A 25,186-nucleotide genomic window follows, 5' to 3' on the forward strand; every position below is an offset into this window, starting at 1 on the left:
CCTCTGCTAGCAACACATTCCTCAACACATTTCAAATCTTCTACCTGAAACTCAACTTCAGAGGGCCCAAACCTAGACATCTGGGTAAACATAAGAGTGATCTGGACCTCATGTTCTAAGGCTCTATCCTTCCTTCTATTCCTTCCTCCCTCCTCTCCTCCCCCCCCAGCTCATGTGACCACTTCTCTTCCAAATAATTTTCTAAGTATGTTGAGAGAGGGGCTGACAAATTAGTTATCCTCCAAAGGGAGGGTTTCTCACTGACAAACCCTTCGGCCTCTACCCAGAACTAACTACAGGGGATTCTCCTGTTGCTGAACTACTTCAACTCTCCTTCCCTTCCTGCAGCTAGGGCTGGAATATATGTGGAGGCATTTGAACAAAATCGGTAGCGGGTGACCTCAATATGTGTTTCTTGCACTGAAGCATTTTCACCTCCACAGGGAGGAAAGTGGGGGGTGGGGGGGTGAGTGGCTGTTTCTGCATAGGGATAATGGAAAAGGTGACCCAGTGTCTCTTATTATATTAGAGAAGAAAATTGTGGGGACCATGTGTGACTTGCAGGAAGGAGTGAAACTGAGATCATGCAGGGCTTCCAGTTGTGGTTGCTTGACATTAGAGGGTTACAATGCTAGCAAAGCTACTGTGGCAGGCAAATAATCACCTGATGATGACAATGACTAATGTGTATATAACTTCACCCATTTGTCCCTGAAAACATCTTAATTCCTCCTCCTGAGCTGTTGTATGTATCCTCAGCAATTGGCAGATTCTACAAGAGAAAAGAGGTGGAGGGGAAATACATATGCCTGGAGGAACTTCACTGGGGTTGTGGTACCGCAGAGCAGTCAATGGGATATGTACGCAACTGGTATAACTCTGAAGCTATGCTAGTTCACACCAGCTGAGGTTCTGGCCTCCTGCAACTTCTTTACACTTGGTAGTAGAAATTTCATCTTTGCCAAGAATTGGTTAAGCTTATCTTGTAAAAGCAATAATTGGAGCTGGCCAGGAAAGGGCATTTCCATCCTGTGTGGAATTTTGGGTCTTTGAAAAGTTCTTCTGTGCTGAATGTAAACCAACTTAGGATGTGTTTTCTTGTCTTCTACAGTCCATCGGGGGCTTTCCAGTCCTCTTCCTCTTCTGTAGCTGAGAATCAGTTCTGTCTTGCCTTATACTATTTTGGCTAAACATCTTCCTTCCAGTTGCTTTGCTGCAGCAGAATTCTCTATGGTGTCTGGAGTCCATGGAATGGGAGATGAGGAACTAAGATGGTGACATGCTTAAGAATAAGCCCCTTCTACGGCAGCTGTGTCTGACTTCTTTGGGAATGTGGACAAGTTGCTTACTATCTCCTTGCCTCGGTGAACAACCTTCAAACTAGAGAACTTTGTTCTCAACTGTGGTTGTTCACTAACGGATGTTCACTAACGATACTAGTTAGCTCAAACATACAAGTGCCAACATGCAAAAGTCTGAGGGTTTTCTGCGACGACAGAGGGACAAAGATCCCAAACTTAGCATGACACCATAGCTCACCACTGTAGGTTATGTGTACTGAAATGCAATGGTGCCTATCCTAGATGGAACAAATCCATCTTCTAACCTTTCTTTCCTTTTCTGGTTGCAGCTCTGTGACTTCCTGGAGTTTGACTATCTGGAGGAGCACGTAAAGGCTATCAAGCAGCTGGGAGACCACCTCACCAACCTGAGGCACCTGGGAGTGCCCCAGAATGGCATGGGAGAGTACCTGTTTGACAAGCTCACCTCTAGGCCTTCACAGACAAGGTGTAGCAACCTAGGGCCAAGTGCTAACAATAAAACATTCTATGCATCCGGTATCCTGTATCTTTGATTTGGTCAAGATGACAATTCCTCTTCTGCACACTCTGTGCAGATGAGATGAATGTTATTCTGGGCCATGGCAGTAGGATCCTACTGAGGGAGAGTAGCTGAACAATGCACATGGGAGGCTCTCCTTTACTAGCATAGTAAAGCTGGGTTAATGGTCATCCAAGTGCTGAGAATAAAATGTATTAACCTGTTGATATCTCTAAGGTGTCTTTCTTTCTGGGGGGTGCGGGATGGGAATCACAGGGAACATGGTGGAGGTTGAGGAGGGCTGCTACTGGAAAGGCTTAGCCTAGATATACATCCCATGTGTGCTCTCCTGGGGGAGGGCTCGGTGGTTGTATTATGTCTAACGTAATTTCTTTCTGGGTATTGTAGGAAATCGACCAACTACACTAACTCACGCCTAGTGTGATATCCTTTATGCCAGGTCTAGGGCTAAAGGTTCTTTGTGGGTTGAAGGACAGAACTTCCATCCAGTCCCACATTCAGTTGTGTAGAAGCTGGGGGTAAGAGGAGTGCGCTAATGAGTAGTATCGCTATCTGACACATGGAAGAGGTGGGGGGAAAACTAAAGAGCTGGCTTAGAGAAGTGACTGGAGATAGTGAGCCCCCTGGCAGGTGGACCTTGGCTTACAATTCTTATTGCTCAGCTTCCACTGGGAAGGGAAAATCTGGTGACGTAACTAGAACGAGTCACAGATCAATGAAGGGAAATCTATTAATGCCCTGATTTCAGAACTGTTGTGAAGCCACTTTCTGCTCAATGCTGTACCCTCAACACCAGTGCCTTCTAGGACATCGGATGGTGCTAACCAACCTCACCACTCTGTCTTTTTCTGGAACTAGCATGATCCTCCCTAGCAATATAGCCACGAGCACGGAGGTTGCTGATTTTTGTGATGCTGTGTGAAAATAAAAACAAGTGACTAAATACAGCTTCTGGAAAAATGTTCAATACACTCAGGCACTGAACCGGGGGGGTGGGGGTGTGTGGAGGGGAATGAAAACTTGCAATTTGTGTGAAACAAGGGTCAAAGAATAAGCACTCATCAAACTGTTTTATGCAACTTTTCTTTTGTTTACATTCACACTAAAGCTTCCTAGAAAAGTGAAAAGGATAAAGCTGAAACAATGTGTTTTGAACCTTCAGAATGAATTGTTTCAATAATGTCCCATTCAAATATGAAGGAAATTGATATCTTCCCAATATCTACCTCTTGCTTTTGTCCAATCAGGATTTTGTAACTGAAAAATTAAGTTACAAGAGGTGGGACCTTCTCTAGGTCTAAAGCTAGATTGCTGGGGAAGGACTAATAGTGCTTCTGTCTACTTGTGTGTAGGCATCAGGACCATATCGTCCTTGGTTTCTAAGCATTCAGGAGTGGAGGGGAGCTGACCACCGAGGGAGAAGCATCTCTTGCTGCATCCCTACCTCCTATGTCTGACATGAGGGATGTGGCAACAGTCCTGCCCTGTCAACTCATGCTTCCAGCAGCTAAAATGAATGCTCCTGAGGAAAAATTAACCAAATTTTCTGTCAGTCTTGTTGCCTCTGCTCTTAAGGTTCCTTGCTGAAGTTGCTTTGGGACACTTCTGAGCTGACCCCATAGAGTTTTCAGTCCTCTGTGTCGTGACTGCAGGGGCAAAGCAACTCTGGCAGCCCTGTTGGTGATAACTTGGGCACCAGTTTGCACTGGCAAGCAGGCCTGTCTCTTTGCAGAGAGAGAGGTTTCCTGTTGGAGGGGCTCCATAGTTCAGTCAGAAACTGTTCCCTTTCCCGGGGCGATAGAGAGGATGAATTGCAGCTTTTTTAGCACCAGGCAAAAATAGCTGTGTTTTTGCAAAAGTCTGGGGAGCTTGGCAAGATGGCTGTGAGGGGGATATTTGTGTTGCCAAAACACCAGTGCCTAAGTCACTAATGCATGTCTCGTCAGAATAAGATATTCAAAAGCACTTAAGTGCCATTTTGGAAAGTGACTTAGGAGCTCATGTCCCAGTGCTTTTCAGTGATACTCACACTTTTGAGTGCCTCAGTCACTCTTGGAGGTGGGACTTGGGTGCTTTTGAAAACTGATTCCATAGTGTCTAAGTAAACAGCATGACAGTAAAACTATCAGTTTCCTACATGGTTCTAAATATACAGCTAGTTACCCAAGGCTAGGAAATGCCAAGGAAGAGAGCAAATAAAACAATCAGCTAAGTACCTTGTTCAAGGAGAGTCCATAACCCCCACCCTCCTCCGACTGTGGCTGTAATTACAACAAAGAATGTCATCTTGATGAGCCAGCCTCTCAGCTGTGAACATTGTGACAGTCCCACCTACAATGCTGACTGGTGCCTTGCTGAGGAAGGGAATTTCCATTGGTCAACATCAGCTGCCCATCACAAGCATTCCCTACTCTGAACAGTATTAATGCCACCTGTCTTCAAGTGCAAGTTCTGCTTGCCTTTGGGGGGGGTGTGTTCCTCTTGTGATAGAGCTTAGGTGCTTTCAGATTTTTTTCCTTAGCTGTTACAACTGTATTCTCTAGGTCTTGAGATGGAATCCCAGGTGCGTCAGAACTTCCATGCTGAGTGTGAGGCTGCTGTGAACCGCCTGGTGAACCTGGAGCTCTATGCTAGCTATGTCTATCTGTCTATGGTGAGTATGCTAGTTCTGGGTGTTCCTTTCCTCTCCTCTCCTAGCTAATGAGAGTGAAAATATGGAACAAATACTGCGTGTGATCTTGGCGGTGAAATCTGTGTGCTAGTGAGGAAATGAGTAGTATTTTGGTGGTGTGTTGGGACAAACACAGTTGTAGTTGTAATGGGCAGGTGTTGTACTGAGGGGGGAGTGTCTTGGAATGCGGCCCTGTGGGGAAGGGGGAGACTGATTGTGAGCACTACTTCAGATTGCACAAAGAGTAAATCTAGAAGCTTAGACTTCCCTTGTATTGCAGTTAGTTAGGCAGAGATAATTGCATTGTACCTGGCTAAAGGATGAAGGAGACAAGCAGGCTTGTGCCCACATATGGGGGTTTAAGTACCTTTTTGATATTTACCTGTAGTAAACATCTGATGCATTGCTTTTGCTGTTCTCTTCTGTCTCTAGTCCTACTACTTTGAACGGGATGATGTGGCCTTGAGGCACATGGCCCAGTTCTTGAAGGTACAGTCTCATGAGCAGAAGGAACATGCAGAGAAGTTCCTGACCTATCAAAACAAGCGAGGTGGAAGCGTTGTCCTGCAGGATATCAAGGTGACCACTAAGGGCACTTGCTGTTCTGTCTTGCTTTATAGTCCCTGCATCTTGTCACCTTGTCTGGAATGGCAAATAACCATGAGTGCCTGCCTCAGGGCAGACCCTCCCCCCACCCCCCAACTGGTGGTGTGGTCTAGAAGTAGATTTTACCAGCCCAGTACTTAATGTGACCTCCCAGACTACTACAGTAGTCTATAATGGAGTCACAGACTGGAGCATCCAAGTGGACTATCTCTTGCTATCTAGGCAAGCTGGACTGGTGAATGGTCACCTACACCCACTATCTCAGCATCCAGTCCCAAGAAACCTATCGCTCACCTGGGTTGACTTGTACCCTAGATCTCATGCCAAACAATACTAGTAGCCAAGTCTATAGTAACACTTTTAAATTTCTCTGATCTGCTTTAACCTTTCAACATGTACAGGTGAGTCCCAGTCTAGAATTCCTAATGGTAACATCTGTTACCATTCTCCAGTTTTCCAAAAGTCTCTCAGGGCTACTTAGAAATAATTCTGGGAATCTCAGTCCTCTCATTCAATTATTCTGCTCTGTTAGACTCCAGATAACCAGGAGATAAAGGCTTTTTCCCATGTGTCCATACCTGTAGCTGCTAGCAGAAAACAAGCTGATAGCATCATTACCACTACATGGGCTCTTGCTGGGAGAGGCATGCATTTTGAGTCTTTGATATCTGATCATACCACACAATGATCACTTGCCTTCAAATGCACAAGAGTTAGTATTTGCCTGTGAAAACTCTTCATTTGCATTCCACAAGGATTCTTTATTTAGTTACAGGGGTATATAACATGTAAATGTTTGCTATTCATCTAACGTGATACAGATAAGTGAGAACAAGGCAGGTAATATACTGCTAGTTTTCATGAAGTTTACAATGACTTTGATCAATGACTTTGATCTATACTAATACCCAAATGAACTGGCCTGATTTCCAGCAGTGAGTTTGAGGTCTCACTGACAACTAGGCTTTGGTTAGAGTTGGCACTTGGCTTACCGGCATCACATCTCTGATGCTTACTACTACTGTCTATTAGACAAGGGCAGGTGAGTGTTTTCCAGCCCCCACTTCACCTCTTAAATGAAGGAAGCCAACTCTCCATGCAGTAGACACTATCTCCTAGCTGCAGTGGGAGTCAACAAGTGAGCTTAGCATTGCTTTGTTTGGGTTTGTACAGAGGCCGGAGCGGGATGAGTGGGGGAACAGCCTGGAGGCCCTGCAGTGTGCCCTGCAGCTGGAGAAGACTCTGAACCAGGCCCTGCTGGACCTGCACAAGCTGGCTACTGAGAAGAATGACCCTCATGTGAGTATAATGGCAGACAAATACCAAACAGTTGAAGTAGATGTTTGGGAGCACTCCTTCCTCTAGGGAAATTTGGCTTCCTCTCCCTTTTCTGGGATGTGGGGGAGATGAAAATGTAAATGGGCTGATGCTGTGCTCAGTCATCATATCTGCCGAGAGGTGGCCTTCTCTAGCAGGAGAGCCCTCTACTCTTTTTGCCTCCAGACTTCTGTGTCCCCCTCTCCTTGGAGCTGGGGGTTGGGGGAGTAGTTGGAAGATCTGGGTAGGGAGAGGGATTTATGGTTACAGTTGTCAAGTCTGTCTTACTGCATCTATGCCTTAGATTGTTGGTAATGCTGGCAATGATGCTTCCCATTCTCTGACTAAAGAGCTTCCTTGCTCAAGGGTGTGAAGCAATATTAACAATTTTGGAGTTCACATAAACCTGACAAGTGGTGGTTTCACACCCTACTGATGTGTGCCAGGGAGAGATGGTTGATCCCTAGCTCATTGCGACTCTTACTTGCAGCTAAAACTCTGCACTGAAATGTAACAGTACATAGTTGAACTGGAATGAATAGTCCTCTTCCTTCCCTTGCTTGGCTGCAGCTTTGTGACTTCCTGGAGTCTGACTACCTGGAGGAGCAGGTGAAGGCCATCAAGCAGCTGGGAGACCATGTCACCAACCTGAAGCGCCTGGGAGTGCCCCAGAATGGCATGGGAGAGTACCTGTTTGACAAGCTCACCCTGGGGGAGAGCAGCTGAACGGCACACTGCCAGCTGAGAGTGCCATGTAGACCTCTACACTTCACAGCCAAATAGACAAGGTCTAGCAACCTTGAGTCAAGTGCTGACAATAAAACATTCTATGCATTCAATATCCTGTGTCGTTTATGTGGTCAAGATGACCATTCCTCTTCAGCACACTCTGTGCAGAAGGAATGACTGCTATTTTGGGGCAATGGCAGTAGAATCCTAGTTACCACTGCTCCTGATAGTAAGAGCAGGGTGTGATGTGCTCTCCTGCCTCAATTTTGAGATTACCAAAGGTTCTATATTCCATGTTGCTGTACAATGGTGTCTCTGACAATCTCCTACCACAGATGTCACTAGCCCAGTAGCTACTGCTCTTAGCTGGAATGACGGGGGGAGGAACCCAGTTAAAATCTCAGTTTTGCCTGAGTGAGAGCTGGGCCTCAAACTGTGACTTCTCACACCCTAGGTTAATCTAGTCTCCCTTGCTGGCTTTTATCAAATAGGAGAAATGTCTCCTTTTGAAGCTGGTACTAACATTGACTTTAGTCTAAAACCACACTGAGAGGGCCTCCTGCTAGTTTGTAGCACCACTGGACTCTTCTCCCACTACTTCCCCTCCCTCCTTTACTAGGTCTCTTAAATAACCTCAGATTGCATGAAGGGAGCTGGTCAATGACTTTGCCCCACCTAGAGGACCCTTCATGGGGGGGAGTAAGTCCTTCTTCCAGCCTGAACTTTTTGCTAAAGAGCTCTCCTTCCCTATTGATATGTGCCAACTGGAGTAGCAGCTTTCAACTCTAGTACTACCCTCTAGAGCTAAGAGGCTGTCCAGAAAGGCCAGGAGAAGGACACTGCATGGCTGTTTGTTCTTTCTCAGGGGAATGGGAAAATCCACCCCATGACAACCTTCACTCTCCCCAGGAGTCAAGAAGGCAGGAAACTTTCCTGCCATTCAGCCCAGCCCAGTGTTAGACAATGTTGTGGAAACCTGCCCTGTGGGGGGAGTAGGGGTAAACAAATGTAGAGTTAGTGTAACCAATAGCTCATATTATTAATTAAATGACTGAGGGAGCCTGCTATGGGCTGAGTCAAGTTAATGTGACTTACTTTCATATTGCTAAACATGGGGAGTTGGGTTCACTTATTTGCTCATGTTTGGATGTGCCCAATGTCCCACAACTTTGCGCCTAGTTATCTCTTACCGGCTCTAGTAGTAAGAGGGGTGGGAGAAACAAGAAGCAGCTACAGGATGCCATGGGGACTGTGGTACTACAGGTCACAGGCAGTGGAAAGTCTTACCCCTAAACAGTAAACAAACAAAAAAGGGCAGGTATGCAGCAGATGTAATTCAATGCAGTTCTCCTGAAGTTCTGTCCCAAGATAGTTAAGTTTGCACTTTTAATTTTATTCTGGGAGGAGAGACTCTTTGGCCATTGCCAATTGTTTGATTTGTCCTATTTAGTAGGGCAAGAGCATTAATGGTTAGATAGCCCCATTCAGCCAGCAAAAGTCTAAAGGTCTTCCCCATGCTATGGAGAAGTGCCAAGCTGATCACCATATTTGGGGGCAGGAAGGAATTTTCCTCCAGGGCAGATTGGAAGATGCCCTGGGGGTTTTTTGACTTCTTCTGTAGCATGAGTCACTTGCTGGAGGATTCTCTGCACCTTGAAGTCTTTAAACCATGATTTGAGGACTTCAGTAGCTCAGACATAGGTGAGAGGTTTATCGCAGGAGTGGGTCGGGGTGAGATTCTGTGGCTTGCGTTGTGCAGGAGGTCAGACTAGATGATCATGATGGTCCTTTCTGACCTTAATATCTATGAATCTACTAACATGCTGCTCTCCAGCAGGTGAAAGCCAACAGGCACCCATCAGCAGCACTAGCTGTCAGTTTTGAAGACAGGCTAGAGGCTGTATAATTGTGACAATGGACAAAGTAGGGAGAACTTAAGAGGCATGGAATGTAATATGACCCAAGCTGGACACAGCCCTGCTCTTTTAAAAAGGACTTTTTCCTCTGTCATGACTTCTGCAGAGAAGTGCCCCTAGTACCAAGGCTAATGTCTCTCCTCACTGGCACCTCATGGACAACACTTGAATGGTTTCACTAGCTGTAGCAGGGGAGTGGGGAGGCACATCTTGTAATCCAATGACACTAAAAGGGACTAAACCAAAGGGAGGGTGGGGTGCAGAAGAAGCAAACTGCCCCAGGAGAAATAAGGGGCAAACTAGCCCATCTTTTTTTCTCACTTCAAGACAATTGCTTGAAAGAGTTTCTTTATCAACTATTATTTGTATTCTGCAGCAGACAGAGGCCAAAAGCCAGGATGTTCCAGCTGAGCCCAGCTCTTTTAGACAGAAGTGAGGTGCCTAGGGGACAGAGTTTGGTTAATATTTTCAGTGGGTATTAATTTAAATAAGTCCTCAATAAAAGGCAGAAAAAGAATGCCATGCCGCCTTTTCTTGGACCCCTACATCTTCTTTTCATGACAGCAGGGGTGTTTGTCACAGAAGCCAATTTTTTTTTCTTTCAGATACTAAATCACAGAAGTGACCTCACCTGCTGCTTCTATTGAGCCACATGAGCTGCCCATCTCACCCCCCTGCAAATGTGTATGCCATGACAATTCCTGGTGGAACCTCGATCATCGGTCGCTTCCCTAATTCTGGTGTCTGCAAAGGCAATAGTGTGAAATATCTCCTGCCATCAATCGGGTGCTCCTGTCCCAGCAACCTCTCTGTGTCCTGTGTTTCCCACTCTCCCTGTGACTCCCACATGTCCATACTACAGTGCTGGGCTACACTTGGGATCCAAAAGAGAAGTCTGACTACACAGAGAAGGGACTGCCAGATGCATAAAAGTCACATGTATCATGCCAAGCCTCTGACACCCAAGGGCAGAATTCAAAAAAACATTGACTCGTGCACAATAGGCATCATTGCCCCACACTCCTGATGAAACTTTCATCTCTTCAGAGCAGCTCTTGGTGGGGAAATCTGACTTATTGGCTGTTTTCTCCACATCAGAGCTAATGCCTCAGTTATCTGACACAAAGGAACCAGGGAGCGACCTCACTGTAGTGCTCTTGGAGAATATCTACAAACCCCAGCTCCTTTAGCTGGGCTCAGAGCAAGAAAAGAAATGTTGCTAAATGAACCTCTCCCTGGTGAAAATGCTGCTATAGCCACGCCCACAATGTTAACTAGCTCCTTGCTGGAGAAGGGAATTTCCACTGGCCAACAGCAGCTGCCAATCATGCCTACAGCCTTTCTGACCATTATTAAGAGCAGCTGTGCTGGGCAGGGGAATAGTTCCTCTCTCTTTTGTGGGGGGAGGTTCTGTTTTCACAGAGCTTGTGTAGAACTGTGTGTCATTCTTATCTAAGCTTTTGTTGGACTGGCAAAGATGGAGTCTCAGGTGTGCCAGAACTTCCACCTGGACTGTGAGGCTGCTGTTAATCGCATGGTGAACTTGGAGTTGTATGCCAGCTATGTTTACCTCTCCATAGTAAGTGCTTCTATTTTTCCTGCTGTTCTCTGTTTGAAGGTAACCGTGGCCTATGGTTGCAAACAGGCATTGCTGGAGAGCTTTCTTGCTCAGGTGTAATGTCTGTAGAACTTGTTTTCCTAGTCTGGAAAACACTGAGTGCTTCTGCTGAATGACCTACTCTTCTTTCAAAGCAATGAAATGCTGATGTAAGCTGCAGCTATATTTCAAAAGGGATTGTGTTTCTTTTCCTCTAGAGACTTCCAGTCTCTGGATAATGGCTACTGCTACAGAAATTCTCCCCTATTCAGAAAAAAAACACATACGTTTGTATTTATGAAGGTTCTACATGCATCTCTTCCAGGCAGTCTCTCCTTTGCAGTGTACTGAGCTGCAAACTGAAGGCCAGATATGATGGTAACTGATTCAGTGGCAAGGATCTCCACACCAAACACATAGTAGTGGGAAGTTGCTCTTCCTACAGGCTGGCAGTAGTAAGAACAGGGCTTCTCCAGAGTTGCTCTAATCTCAGAGTGGGTGTGTGTATTGCACTGGTGTAATTCCATGGCTCTGAGTGTGTGTCAGTCTGGGCACTATCCAAGATCCCTAAATTGCCTGCTGTTGGGTCTAGTGTAGCCATATTTAAAAAATACTGTTGTCACTAATGGTTTGTTTTTTCTCCCTAGTCTTTCTACTTTGACCGTGATGATGTGGCCCTGAGGCACATGGCCCAGTTCCTGAAGGAGCAGTCCCATGAGGAGAGGGAGCATGCAGAGAAGTTCCTGAAATACCAGAACAAGCGAGGGGGACGCATTGTCCTACAGGATATCAAGGTGAGAAACTATATAATATAGGCTTCCTTCCAAAAAATTCACAAATACTACTGAGCCCTATGGATTTGGGTTGGGGATGGGAGGAGAAAACAGCTAGAGGCATCAGAGGTTGGGTCTGTCATTTCTTAGACAACACTAATTAATTATCTATATGCTAATCCTTTCCCCAAAGGTATAACACAGACAGCGCTCATAAATCTACTTAATACAGATGCATGTAGTTATACGATCTTGGTATCCTGCTTGGTCCTTTACCTTTTTTGTATATTAACATCCCTTACTTAGAGCTCTAGTTCCTATTTCTGTAGGCAGCATCTTTTTGGTCTACTCAATGGGTACTACTTCCTTGCATACCAGGGCATGGGGAAGGAGAAGTGTCAGGGTGAGTAGGCAGTGGGTCACCATGTACCTTCAGTGAGTGGTGAAGTTGGTTTGGACTGAATGTTGCTTGGTTTCTTGGTCAACGCTGAACAGAAGCCAGAGCGGGATGAGTGGGGGAACAGCCTGGAGGCCCTGCAATGTGCCTTGCAGCTGGAGAAGACCGTGAACCAGGCCCTGCTTGACCTGCATAAGCTGGCCACAGAGAAGAATGACCCCCATGTGAGTATAAGGTAGTAGGAAGAAAGGGGATAAGTTGGCAACTGCATGGAAAGAACTTGGTGAATGGCCAGTAGGCCAATCTTCTTGTAAAAAGGAAGAAATGTTCTGAGGCACCGGAGCTGTAGTGCAAATGTTTGCAAACTGTGGTTGGTAGACCACTGGGGTCACATGAGCTTGATGATGCATCCATTCACTTCACTACAATATTTTGAGATTGTACATGAATCAGAAGTCTGGAAGCCACTGCTGTATACTACTTCCCACTTTTGTGCCTTGTCAACTCATGTCTTTTAAGGAAGCTGCCTCTCTCAGCTGGGAATTCTGACCAACAAATCTTCCCGATGGAAAAACAGGGTGGTTAGGTTTTTTTGTTAACATTTTTTAAGTTGTCAAACCTTCAGAAAAAACATCAGCAACTGAAGTGAAAACTTAACTGTATTTGTCTTGGCTTTCCCCACTTGCTTCAAACAGGGGAGGGGGAGAAGCAATAGCATGGGAACCTAGACAGCATTCCCCTTTTATACTCTAACTCCTTCAAAGCTCTTTGACTCTGAAAAAGGAGTGACAAAAGAAGTGTTTGGGAGTTGGAGGTGTGCTTTAGGTGAGAGGTTGCTGGGGAGCAATTAACTGAGGTATGAACTGATCAGCTAAAGCAACCCCTTCTAAGGGAGGGCCTAGTTCAGGGGTGGCTAACCTGTGGCTCTAGAGCTGCATGCGGCTCTTCAGAAGTTAATATGCAGCTCCTTATATAGGCATCGACACCAGGGCTGGAGCTACAACTTTCCAATGTCCCCGCGGGTGCTCACTGCTCAACCCCTGGCTCTGCCCCAGGTCCTGCCACTACTCTACCCCTTTCTGCCCCCTCCCTTGAGCCTGCCATGCCCTTGCTCCTCCCCAGAGCCTTCTGAATGCCACAAAACAGCTGAGGGGGAGGTGTGGGGCTGTTAGTGGGTGGGAGGTGCTGGGAGCAGGATGGGGGATCTGATGGGGGGGCTGCTGACCTATTACTGTGGCTCTCTGGCAATGTACACTGATAAATTCTGTCTCCTTCTCAGGCTCAGGTTGGCCACCCCTGGCCTAGTTCATGCCACTGCTTTATATAGCAGCACACGCTCTCTGTACTTGGCTCAGCTAAGATGAGCCTTGAAAGGAGGCACTTCTGAACTGGGCAGGGAAATCCTAATGACCATAAGCTATCATGGGTCAAGGTCCTGCTATAGCCAAATGTTCTGATAGGGCCATACTTGTTCCCCAGTGGATTAACTGGGGCCATAGGAATCTCTGGACCTAAGAGGGTGAGAAAGGGAATGATTTGGGGGGGAGGAAGGAGCCTTCCTGGAAGAGTGATACTGCTAACTAAATGAAGCAACTTAAACTAAGGTGTGAACAGTTAAACTTTAGTGCAGTATAAAACCAGCAGAAAGGGCAGTATTGAATTGAAATGAGAGTCAGCAAAACACATGCTGTCAGAACTGAGATGTCTAGATGTCTCTATTCCTTGTGCCTGCTAACAAGACCTTAACCTGTGGTGAATGGCATCAGCTATTGGCTATTTCTAGCCATACAGTATAGAATGTTGCTGGATGAAGTAAAAAACCATCACCAGTATGAAGCTCTTTCCCAGCTAACATTCTCTAGGCTAAAGCCCAAAATGCATGGGGGTAACTATAGATTTAAGGGGTGGGTGGGAATTTGGACTGTAGGTAAATGTTACACTTGAAAGATTGTGGTGGAGCAGTCATTCTCCTGGCTGAAACTTGAAAGAAGAACACCCATTCTTTCCAGTCCCAGGACTCTTCCAGTTAAAGGTAGTGGATTTCAAATATTTGCATTCAGTCCTTTGTTACCTGCACACATCATGATGTATGACCATCTAAGATCTGTTCCTGATCTGAGAGATTGAAACTAAATGTCCATTTACCTTGCAGCTTTGTGACTTCCTGGAGTCTGACTACCTGGAGGAGCAAGTGAAGGCCATCAAGCAGCTGGGAGACCACCTCACCAACCTGAAGTGCCTGGGAGTGCCCCAGAACGGCATGGGAGAGTACCTGTTTGACAAGCTCACCCTGGGGGAGAGCAACTGAACTACCTACTTCTACGGCTTCTTGTCATGCTGGCTGTTATGAATCTGAATAAAACTTGACTTTCAGTTGCAATCTGGTATCTGCTCCATTTGTATGGGGGGGGGAGGGGAGGCTTGGCCCTTAGCAGAGGATGCAGGAATTCAGATGGAAAAGGCAGGATGAGGAATTGTTTCCCTTTGCTAGCAATCATGCAGTGTAGATCTAAACTTGGGTGGTGCTTTGAGTAGTGTATGCTCTACAGTGGGTAAAGCAGGTATAAAGGAGAAAAGACTGGGTCTTGATGTAAGAAGTGGTTTAGAAAACTAACCCTCCCTAGACTTGCCCTGGTACGGATATTGGCAAAACCAGGTCCTCTAAAAGCCATCTCATGCATTTAGTTAAAATTGCAACAGCATTCAAACCATGTTAGGCACTCTTCCAACATACTTCCTACAGAGCCCTAGGCCCAATTCCAGTATCTCTAAGCAACAAGAAGAGCTGGCCCAGTAATACTACACATGCCCTTGAATTTCCTCCCTCTCCTAGCCTAACCTGCTTTTAGATTAGAGACAATCCTTTAAAACCCTTGATTCAACCTCTGTGGTTTGGTGTCCTATACTTACTCTGGAGTAATAAGTACTTGAATAACACAGGGGTGGGGGAACCCATGTGGATGGGGTAAGAATCATCATATTAATTCCAAGTCATTTTTCCACATTACTTAATGATTTCCAAGAGCATATTTTAGAAGTAGAAACTCCTCTACCGCCTAAGTTATGACCTATGACCAGGCTGTTGCTCCAACAAAATGACTTTTTCCAACAGAGAGGCTAGCATGTCTCTCTCAAAACACCCCCCCCCCCATAATGGCAGTAAATGTGGACCTCTTTTCCTTCCACCTCCGTACATCAAGTGGAGTATATAGATTTGTTTGCTCCTGAACACAGGTACAGCTTGGGACCCTGAAATCAGGCTACAGTTCTGTCTGGCAGCTTGGGAATCATAGTGGGGAGAGTGGTGAACAGGAATTAAGACTGCTTAGTGTCTGAAAATTGTTAATGTAATCATTTCAGCTTTGCATGGTGACAACCACTGTAGGCAAAACTTCAATTGCTCTTCCCAAATGCCTGCTTGAGGTGGCCCTATAACATGGGGGTCACTTGAATATTCATGACAGAGAGCTAATAGGTGAACAGTGACCTTGGCTTTGAGAAGTACGGTAGGATAATATAGGGATTCTTCCTGGTTTTCCTCCAGAGGAGTGTGTGTGTATAAATTTAAAAAAAAAAAAGTGAGGGGGTAAGAAGACCTCATGAATTTCACAGTCGTCCCCCAATTGTTCCAGCTGCTTGCATGAATTTCCCTTTCCCACACATGTCCACTCTTGAAAACTACTACTGAGCAAGACCCTTTCTTCTGTCTCCCTAGTCTTCATTTGTATGAATGAGGTAGGTAGAGAATCAAGAGGTATAATATACTTGTTCTTAATGCAGGTGGGCTAAGACATTTCTGTGAAGACATCATGGGATCTTGGAAAAAGAGATTTAGATTAACCCAAAGAAACAGAGCAGGACCTGAGCAAAATGTAAGGCAGACTGTGCCTGAACTTCCTGAAAATCAATTTTGTGATGTCATCTGAGCCAATACCATGTACCAAGAGAGCAGAGTGTCAACATGATGATTTTGTTTTGTATGATTTGTGTGTGGTGAAATAACAAAGAAAAAAATGGATAAAGGGATGATTTTTAGCAGACCAGCAAATACATTGCAATTAAAGGACAACTGCATGATATGCCCACTGTGACGCTGGCAGAGTAAGTGACAACTCAGGTTGAAACCCCAGGCCAATTCATTTGTGTATTAGTATAGAGCAAAGTGATGATTGTTAAATGTACAAGAGTGTATTTGGTGTTTTAATGTCATGAAAACTAATGGGATGTTACTTGTATTGTTTTCATTTATCTCTATCCTGTTGCCATGTAGTAGCAAACATTTACATTTTGTGTATCCCTGTAAATTAATCACCCATCCAGTGAGAAAGAAGCCTTGTGGTATGCAAATGAAGAACTTTAATAGAAAAATGTGAACTCCAAAGCAAGTGGTCATTGTGTGTGTGGAGTGAAGGTTAAAAACTCAAACTGCATTCCTCACTCTCCATCATTAAAGGAAAATCCCATGAGGGTAGTGACACTGTCAGCTTGTTTTCTGTGAGCTATAAGTATGGATTCAAGGAAGGATCCTGCATCTCTGGATTGTTTGGACTCTTACAGGGAAGTGAACTAGATGCAAAGCGCAGATCCCCAGAGACAATCTGGGTACCCTGAAAAGACTTTTGGGAAAGTTTATTACATCACTGCCACCATTTAGAATTTTAGGCTGTGATTCACCTGTACATATAGGTTACCTGCTTTAACCTCTCAATAACTCTCATTTCCTTTTCTTAAGTAATAAACGTTTAGGTAGTTTACTATAGAATTGGCTGCCAGCATTGTCTTTGGTGTAAGATCTAGAATGCCAATTTATCTGGGGTAAGTGACTGGTCTCTTGGGACTAGAAGCAACCTAACTGATGTGATTTTTGGTGTAACTAATCATTTTATCTTGCCCCCCAAACAAACTGGACGTTATGATAGACTGGAGAATCTAAAGGGACTGCCTGGGATTCTATGGAAAGACTGTTCTAGTGATCACATTTGTTACTGGCTTGGTGAAATCTAATTATAGAACAAGCCACGAGCTTGGGGTGTCTGCCTGGATTTAGGCACTCACAGTTGTGAGCCACTCCTGACCGTGATATCCATCACATAATCTGAAGGTAATGTCTACTAAAGTAATGCGTTTACCCTGCATTTACCCATCTTTCTGCTTCCAGTTTTGGCCTTTCACTATTCCCAAACACTGGGAAAAGCCATAGTGTTTTACCTTTTGCAAAACTTTGTCAGTCCGGGTTTGGAATTGGGACACATTTTATCGGGGCCCCAATGTGAGGTTACAATTTTCTGGTATTAGCCCAAGTGTAAGTTACAGTAACAAATGGTGAATGTCCTATACCAAAATCCATCCCGCTCCCCCCACAGCATAAAGGGGGACAATATAAATATTAGCTCTCATTAGAAAAATTCAGACAAAATATTTTTGTCTGAATTTGCTGATTTGTCTAAGTGGAAATGTTTTGTGGAGATCATTCAGTTTCAGTGAAGCTCTGATGTAACCCAGGCAGTGGTACAAAATAACCCAGGCCACTTTCTTGGCAGCTCAGTGGCCTGCGAGGCTGGCTCAAAGTCAGGGACCTCAGGGTTTCTGGGGTCTATGGTTCTAGGGCAGCCCACTAAGGGGACTGCTCCAGAGCTGGAACTGTGATTTGCTTTTACTTCATAACAGATGACAAAGTTGTAGCACAATTGATGTAATACTTATAACTTCACATGCTCAAAGCATAGCATGTTCAAAGCATTTTACCTAACTATCCTTGATGTACCCCTGGTGGAGTTCAGTCCATTTTATCCCCATTTTATAGATGACAAGCTGTGGAGTGCCTTGCACAAGGCCAAACTTCTACAGACACTCCTGAGTTTGACCTTATGCACATGAGCTGTCCAGCCAAAGTCAATAGAAATATTTAAGTGCTGCGAGTTAAGCATGAGCCTGAGTGTTTGCAAGATTGAGGGTGTAGTGAATCAGGCCCTGATCCTATAATGAACTTCCTATTATTATTTTTATTTAATTGCATCGGTGCCCACAATGTGCTAGGACATTTGCACAGTCCCTATGTTGAGGCGCTCACGGTCTAAGGGATTATCTGTTTTAGAATGAGTCAGGGTTGGAACCCAGGAGTTCATGACTCCCCTTGCAAGGTTCATTCTGGTAGGCCACACTAGCCCTGTGACATTTTAGCACTACATGTACACACAGCTTAGCTAATGCAGAGCAAAAGCCAATAAAGGAAGATATTGTTTCCTAATTATTTAAATTGCAATGATTATAAGTGTGGCATAGCTTGTTCTTTCCAGTTTCCCATATAGTGAAGGGGGAAGGTCACCCCTTACCATGTCTTGGCTATGAGTCATCTCAGAGTGCTGAAATAATATTGACTATTTACATGGCATTTTCCAACTTCAAAGCTAATTAAATCAGTCAGCTCCCTTTTGAATCAGGCAAATAGCATGATTATTCATCTTTTGCAGATGGGAAAAATAAGGCAGAAAGGTGAAATGATTTGCCTATAGCTGCAGAGAGAGTCAGTGTAATGTGGGATTAGAACACAGGAATGGTTGGTTTCTAATGTCACACTCAGAGTACTAGACTACAGAGCAGAGAGTGCTGTATGTTGTAATAGGCGTATGCCTCAGGCAAGGTTTGGGCTTCTAATAGATCCTAGAGATGGTTCCTGGTGCCATTCAATATGCACTGGTAAACTGTGTACACTCTAGGCACACCACTACTGGAGCTACTAGAAGTGACTGTGAGGTACCAACAGCTAAATATTACAGTGACTGGTGATATAGAGGCACATTAGAAGTTGATTGATATAATCTGTATATCTTTACTCAATTTTCTCCTCATTTTACACTTACTGTATCATACTCTTCATAGTCAAACAAAGGGAAGGAGCCAAAAGGCACCTACCTGGGCTGTTCCAAGAAAGTGTATACATTATCCATGGAAACTACTGGGCTCGCTCATTGCTGAATAATGCTGTCACCTGTGGAATATCTGTCAGACACTGTCCAGGAGGCTAACTGGGGTGGAAGAAGAATTCTATTAGCTAGAAGTAGCTGCCACACCCTTGTCTGAGCAGTATTAATAGTAACTGTGTGAGGCAAGATTTTTACCTTTGTTCTGAGTTGTGTTTGTGCTTTAGTAAAGTTTGCTCAGAACCTCATTAGGGTGCTGAACTATTAAAGATACTGTAGTGCTGTGTCTCCCAAATGGAGTCCCAGGTGTGCCAGAACTTCCTTGCTGAATGTGAGGCTGCTGTGAACTGCGTGGTAAACAAGGAGCTGTATATCAGCTGTGTACATAAGTCCATGGTGAGTGTGTTTCTTAGCCTTTTCTTAGCGGTCTAAGGCTTAATTTAGAAATGCTTCTGGACTTTTATTTTTTGGTCGTGGTGTTTTTGTTTTGTGGGTTTTTTTTGTTTGTTTGGTGGAGGGGAGAAGAACTACTGGCTGATATCTTATCCAGAGACTATAGTAATGCATTAAGTTGGAGGTACAAATCCTACTATGAAAATAATGGGGAGTTATTCAGGATGCTGTGGCTATAGACTGGCTTGGGCTAAAGGCCCATGTGTGGGGGACAGAAACTTGAGGATTTTGAAGCACTGCTGCAGAAGCAGCAGGAAGGAAGGTGCTCTCATAGGAGTTAAGAGCTAGTTACTTTGTAGGAGATATATATGTATATAAGAGGCTTTCAACTATTGGTGGCTCCTTAACCACCCCCAGGTGTGATGTATAATCTCACTACTCTCACTTCTTGTATTTCCTCAGTCCTACTACTTTGACAGTGCTGTTGTGGTTCTGAGGTATGTGACCCAGTTCCTGAAGGAGAAGTCCTATGAGGCAAAGGAGTATGCAGAGAGGTTTTTGTCACCCTAGAACAAGCGAGGGGGGCGCATTGTCCTGCAGGAAGGACATCAAGGTACAAAACAAATCCATTCATGTATCCAGGAAAGGGATTATTGAAACCATATTAAGAGCTTATCTGAAAGCACTGAATCTATAATGTGAGGTTATTATTGATTTATTTATGAGCAGTTTCAATAACTTTAGTGTTTCTCCTTTTCTGTGAGTGGAGAGAAACCTCTATTTAGAGGGTCATGTAATGACCCATCTGTTAATACATATTCTGTAACTTGGAACTGGAACACTAAGGGGTGCTGTGGATCTGCATTTAAAAATTGTGTGGGGAAGCCTGTACATCTTTTTCCTGCAGTATGCTTAGCTGTAGTCCGTGATCTTGCTGCTTCCTCTACAATAGTATTGATAAACACAAATAGAGTTAATTCTGTTCTAAAGGCTCCTGTATACTCAGGGCTGCCTGAAGAAAGGCTGCTAGCAGTAAAGTGATCAACTTCACCCAATACTAGTGGGCTGAGGGACCTTATGGCAGACTCAGCAGGCATAGCTGTTCAGATAAGCCTCAAAATACAAATTCAGTCTGCCTGATGCATCTTAAATCATTCCTCACTGCTATGTTTTTTCACTTATGTTTGTGCCATACCACTACTCCCCCTTTCCTGGAGGAGGTGGCAGCCTGCTCCTTTGTATTACTTCTGCAGTCTGCCTTGTGTGGCAGGGGAAGGGAGAGTGGGTGAGTGGAATGCTTCAAGGGAGCTCTCAGCGCTGTTCCCTCCTCCTGAGAACAGAGGACTAATCTAAGTGCCCCTTGTTACTTTCCTTGGAGCCTACCTATTTCTCCTGCAAAGTATATGAGTTCCCCCTGCAGAGTCCCTATGATCCTCATGAAGGTGAGGTCTACTAGTGCGCATATATATATATATATAATGCATTTTTGGTTTGTTTTTTCCTCATGCAGAAGCCAGAGCGGGATGAGTGGGGGAACAGCCTGGAGGCCCTCCAATGTGACCTGCAGCTGGAGAAGACTGTGAACCAGGCCCTGTTGGACCTGCAGAAGCTGGCTATGGAGAAGAGTGATCGCTGTGTGAGTAATCATGCCGCTGCCCTCAAATCCTGCTTGTGGAAATGTTAAGGCATTTGTGAACCCATGTTGGCCTAACTCTCTGGCTGAGTGGACACAAGGAAAAAAACATTAATCAATGTTGAGCCATAGCAGTGGCTTAGTGCCTTCTAAGCTAGGCATATGGTGCCTGTAACTTATCCTGTCCTTAATAGCCCTCATGATTGCTAGAAACTGAACTGAGAGCATGAGCTTTGCTAGATCCCCAAGCTACTTATCGTGGATTAATTGGCACCTACAGTAAGCTATTGCTGGGTCTTAAGTAGATTGCAGAGGATAGTCTAGTTACCTCGCTGGTTTGATATGGTAAAAGGGCAGTAACTTCCTTTTTGATTCAGGGACCGTTGTGTATAAGCCAATCACTGAAGCTAATAAACAAGCTTCTGGAGAGTGTAGTTGAACTGAACTTATCCCTGGTGTAACTTAGCTAAAAAATAAGCTAACTAGGGGCCATTCGGGACCACTATATAAACCTGGGAACCAACGTTACCCCACCTAAAATGTTGGCCATGTTTACACAGCAATGGAAAATGCTGCTTTCTAAAAAACAAAAGTCAGCATCTAGTTAATTGCCAATAAGAAACAGAAAATATTAGTCTTCTGCAAACTTCCCCTAAATCCATACAAAAACTACTTTAACTCTTACAAAATGATTAGGGCCCTACCAAATTTGCGCTCCATTTTGGTCAATTTCATGGTCATAGGATTTTAAAAATCATAAATTTCATGATTTCAGCTTTTTAAAGCCGAAATTTCATGGTGTTGTAATTGTAGGGGTCCTAACACAAAAAAGGTAGGGGTGTGTGTGTTTGGGGCACAGGGTTTGCAGTACTGCTACCCTTACTTCTGCCTTCATAGCTGGGCCGTTGGAGAGCGGTGGCTGCTGGCCAGGAGCCCAGCTCTGAAGGCAGAGCCGCTGCCAGCAGCAGCGCAGAAGTAAGGGTGCCATGGTAATCTCCTCCTCACTTCGCCGCCGCTGCTGGTGGAGCACTGTCTTCAGAGCTGGGCACCTGACCAACAGCTGCTGGTCTCCAGCTGCCCAGTTTTGAAGGCAGCACAGAAGCAAGGGTGGCAATACTGCAATTTCCCCTTAAAATAACCTTTTGTGACCCACCCCCCCGAACTCGCTCTTTGGTTCAGGAACCCCAATCTGAGAAATGCTGTTCTTCCCCCGTGAAATCTGGATAGTATTGGTTAAAGCACACAAGACTAGATTTCACAGCCCAGGATGTGGGGGGGGGGGGGGTTCATGGCCACGAATTTGGTAGGGCCCTAGTAATATGTCCCCTTGCTTGCTTGCACTGTCTGTGTGGCAAATAAGGAAGGCTCTAAACTTTGTGCCGTGAACACTTGGAAACATCGCTATTATCAGATTTGACCATAAGAATGACCTAAGTGGATTAGGCCAATGGTCCATCTACCCCAGTATTCTGTCTCTGACAGCAGAGTGTGCCAGATGATTGAGAGGGAATGAACAAAACAGGGCAACTTTGTGTCATCTGTCCCTTGTTGTCCAGTCCCAGCTTATGGTAATTGGAGGTCTAGGGACACCGTGGGTAGGTGTCATGCTTTACCATAGCAGGCAGTTAAATGTGCTAAACCAACAGTAATGTGAAGCAGAAGTGAGTCCATCTCTTTTTTCCTGCAGCTCTGTGACTTCCTGGACTCTGAGTACCTGGAGAAGCAGGTGAAGGCCATCAAGCAACTGGGAGACCATGTCACCAACCTGAAGCACCTGGGAGTGCCCCAGAATGGCATGGGAGAGTACCTGTTTGACAAGCACACCCTGGGGGAGAGCAGCTGAACTCTTCACTACTTTTATCCTTCAGTAAGAACCCTGGACCTCTCCTCTAGAAGACAGCAAAAGATCCATTGCCTAACCCCTCAGTATGGTGAATAAAATTTGGCTTCAAGCTATTACTTGGTTTCCTCATTGTTAAATTTAATATACAATGAAAAGTCTAATTGGCTGTTACAGGACCTAAAACAGTGTCATTGACTCTTCCTCCTGCACTTCCCACATGCAAAAGTCCAGTTGTGACAAATACACTCTAAAGCATATGGCCATGGCCACTGTAAGAGGCAATATAATGAGCAAAGACATTTTGGGTCTGCTCTGCTACAACACCATTTTCGGTCCTGTTCGCCACAGCAGGAGTTGCCTAGTACAAAAGCAAAGAGGCTTGGTGTGGTGTCCCCTAGGCAGTAGGGAAAATGCGTAGAACGTGTTATGTTCCTCAAATAGTAGGAGGCATGGGGGGATGCTTTAGGGAATGCCCAGTTAGATATGCTGGAGGCCCAGCCAATCTAAGTCTCTTCTCTCAGCTGCTAGTGCGCTAAGACTGACTAGATGGCCATGCTGAATGGCTTAGCTTCGGTAGCAAGGGATACTCCAGAAAAGGTTTGACACTAATAGAATGAAAATCTTCTGTGGGTGTACATAAACAGCAGGACTCTGCATATTGATTCATGGTGGGCAACGAAGCCTGAAGTAAAATATAAGGCTTGATCAAATTTCCCAAATTTAGGCCCTATTTTGAGTGGAAGGAGGGAAGTTAATGAATAATGGGATTCTTTTATGGGGAAAGAGGAATCAAAGTGCAACGTTTAATTAGATTAACTAGATGTGCCAGTCAGTCTTCCAGGATGGTTTTTAGATGGAAATTACCTTTTCACATTTAATCCAGGTTTCATTTTCTGACTGCTTGAAACTGTGATGGGGATGGGTTGGAGGGGGAGAACCAGTTTACTTTAGAGCCACTTTCATGCCTGGGGCTTTCTCCCCAGGCTTTCTCCTCCCCATACAAAAAAACCCACCTTGAAATGAAACAAATACACTTGCACAACACCCTGTAAAATGGTTCCCCCTTTTTAGAAGGGTGATGGGGAATCAAGTTTCCTAGGAGTTACTTATAAGCTCTAAGAAGTCCAAAAAGACTGACATCTGATACAGTGCATGTCATGACTGCATAATGCAGTACTGTCTAAAACTTCATGGTAGTTTGAGTGCTAATCCCTCTAACTCCGGCCAAAGAGCAGCATTCCCCTGGCTTTCTTGCTGTCTGTTCTGAAGTTGACAATGGAACACTTCCTCATCCTGTCTCCTGGTGACTTGACTATAATGATCAGAAAACACTGGGTACGTCAAACTTGTCCTGTCCACATATGGACAGAGATTGGACACTGTTGCCAAAATAACAACATTCTTGACCAGCTCTACTCTGACTGCAGGAGCATATCTCCATAGTAGCCTTGGCCTGAACCCTGCTCTCTGTGGAGTGTCACTATGGCAACAGGCCTTCCATCTCTCCGATATAGCTGCATGCACAGCCAGAGGGGAAACGCACAAATGGTGGTGTCCCAATCCAGGCTGCAGAGAAACTGAGATGCCTAATAACTATAATCTCTCAGCTCAATGTCCTAAGTGTGGGCCACTTAATCCTCACTTCTCCAGCCCCCATCTCTTGCTTTAGTCCATGCTGGTCTTATGACCATGTTTGTATAGGCTGATTAGTGTTTGCCATAGTGATGCTTCCGTTCAGGTGCCTTCCTACAAAACCCAAATGCTTCCTGGTGAAATAATATAACCGTTCCAGCTGCTGGTGGGGAACGGTTGATAAGCAGCATAGTGTGGGCACTTTCATAGGTGGTGAAACTGTACACTGTGTAAGTAGCTAGCAAATGGAGTTTATTAACTTGCAGTGAGAGTAAAGACTTGTTCTGGCTGTCTCACTTTTATTTTGTTGGCCCTTTTCTCTATGCACAATCCATTCCCATCCACTACCCAAATATGCAGCACTAACTAATCCAAACAAAGGGATTTCCATAGGCTGGACAGTAATAGCTCGTCAGGCCATAGCTGCCGCTACAGAACCCAGGTTCAAGGGTTTTCTCTGACTATGAAGCTACTGACAATGGCAGACGGGATTTTGTCTGTTCCACAGTGGGTGGTTCTTTTTCCTACTCTTCAGGCTTTGCAATGAAAGCTCCCCAACAGTTCTCTTCCTCACCCCCGGTTATATCTGCTGGGGTCAGAATTGCAAACCTTTAATCAAACGTAACAAAATGTCACTTGTGTAACACTTGATAGCATATTGTGAACGTTAAACTTGTGGGCAACTACTCGTGGGCTCTTAGGAAGAACCATTCCCACAGCCTTGAATGTCAACAATCCTGGAGTTATGGAACAAATCTTGCTGGAGAATATCAATGACAGGAAATTGGTTAGGAAGGCTGGAGACTTATATTATTTATGGTATAAATGAATATGCATCCTTAAGTGTTTTTGTTCCTCTGTTATAGGTATAGCTCAGGGGTTCTCAGACTTTTATACTGGTGACCCCTTTCACATAG

At 44.8% G+C, this 25,186-nt stretch overlaps 3 protein-coding genes across 3 annotated transcripts; all 3 read left to right on the top strand.

The window, feature by feature from the left end:
- The first annotated feature begins 4,327 nt into the window (after nt 1-4,327).
- On the top strand, nt 4,328-7,162 carry LOC141996831 (ferritin heavy chain A-like). The gene is made up of 4 exons (XM_074969129.1): nt 4,328-4,495; nt 4,946-5,092; nt 6,293-6,418; nt 7,007-7,162. The coding sequence occupies exons 1-4, from the start codon at nt 4,394-4,396 to the stop codon at nt 7,160-7,162; spliced, it is 531 nt and encodes a 176-aa protein (XP_074825230.1). The 5' UTR covers nt 4,328-4,393.
- A 3,393-nt stretch (nt 7,163-10,555) lies between these two features.
- On the top strand, nt 10,556-14,156 carry LOC141996832 (ferritin heavy chain A-like). The gene is made up of 4 exons (XM_074969130.1): nt 10,556-10,660; nt 11,326-11,472; nt 11,947-12,072; nt 14,001-14,156. The coding sequence occupies exons 1-4, from the start codon at nt 10,559-10,561 to the stop codon at nt 14,154-14,156; spliced, it is 531 nt and encodes a 176-aa protein (XP_074825231.1). The 5' UTR covers nt 10,556-10,558.
- A 5,450-nt stretch (nt 14,157-19,606) lies between these two features.
- Nucleotides 19,607-22,637, top strand: LOC141996811 (ferritin heavy chain A-like). The gene is made up of 3 exons (XM_074969107.1): nt 19,607-19,774; nt 20,672-20,797; nt 22,482-22,637. The coding sequence occupies exons 1-3, from the start codon at nt 19,691-19,693 to the stop codon at nt 22,635-22,637; spliced, it is 366 nt and encodes a 121-aa protein (XP_074825208.1). The 5' UTR covers nt 19,607-19,690.
- Nucleotides 22,638-25,186: the final 2,549 nt, after the last annotated feature.

This window comes from Natator depressus, chromosome 12 (genome assembly GCF_965152275.1).
Source record: "Natator depressus isolate rNatDep1 chromosome 12, rNatDep2.hap1, whole genome shotgun sequence".
Classification (NCBI taxonomy): domain Eukaryota; kingdom Metazoa; phylum Chordata; order Testudines; family Cheloniidae; genus Natator; species Natator depressus.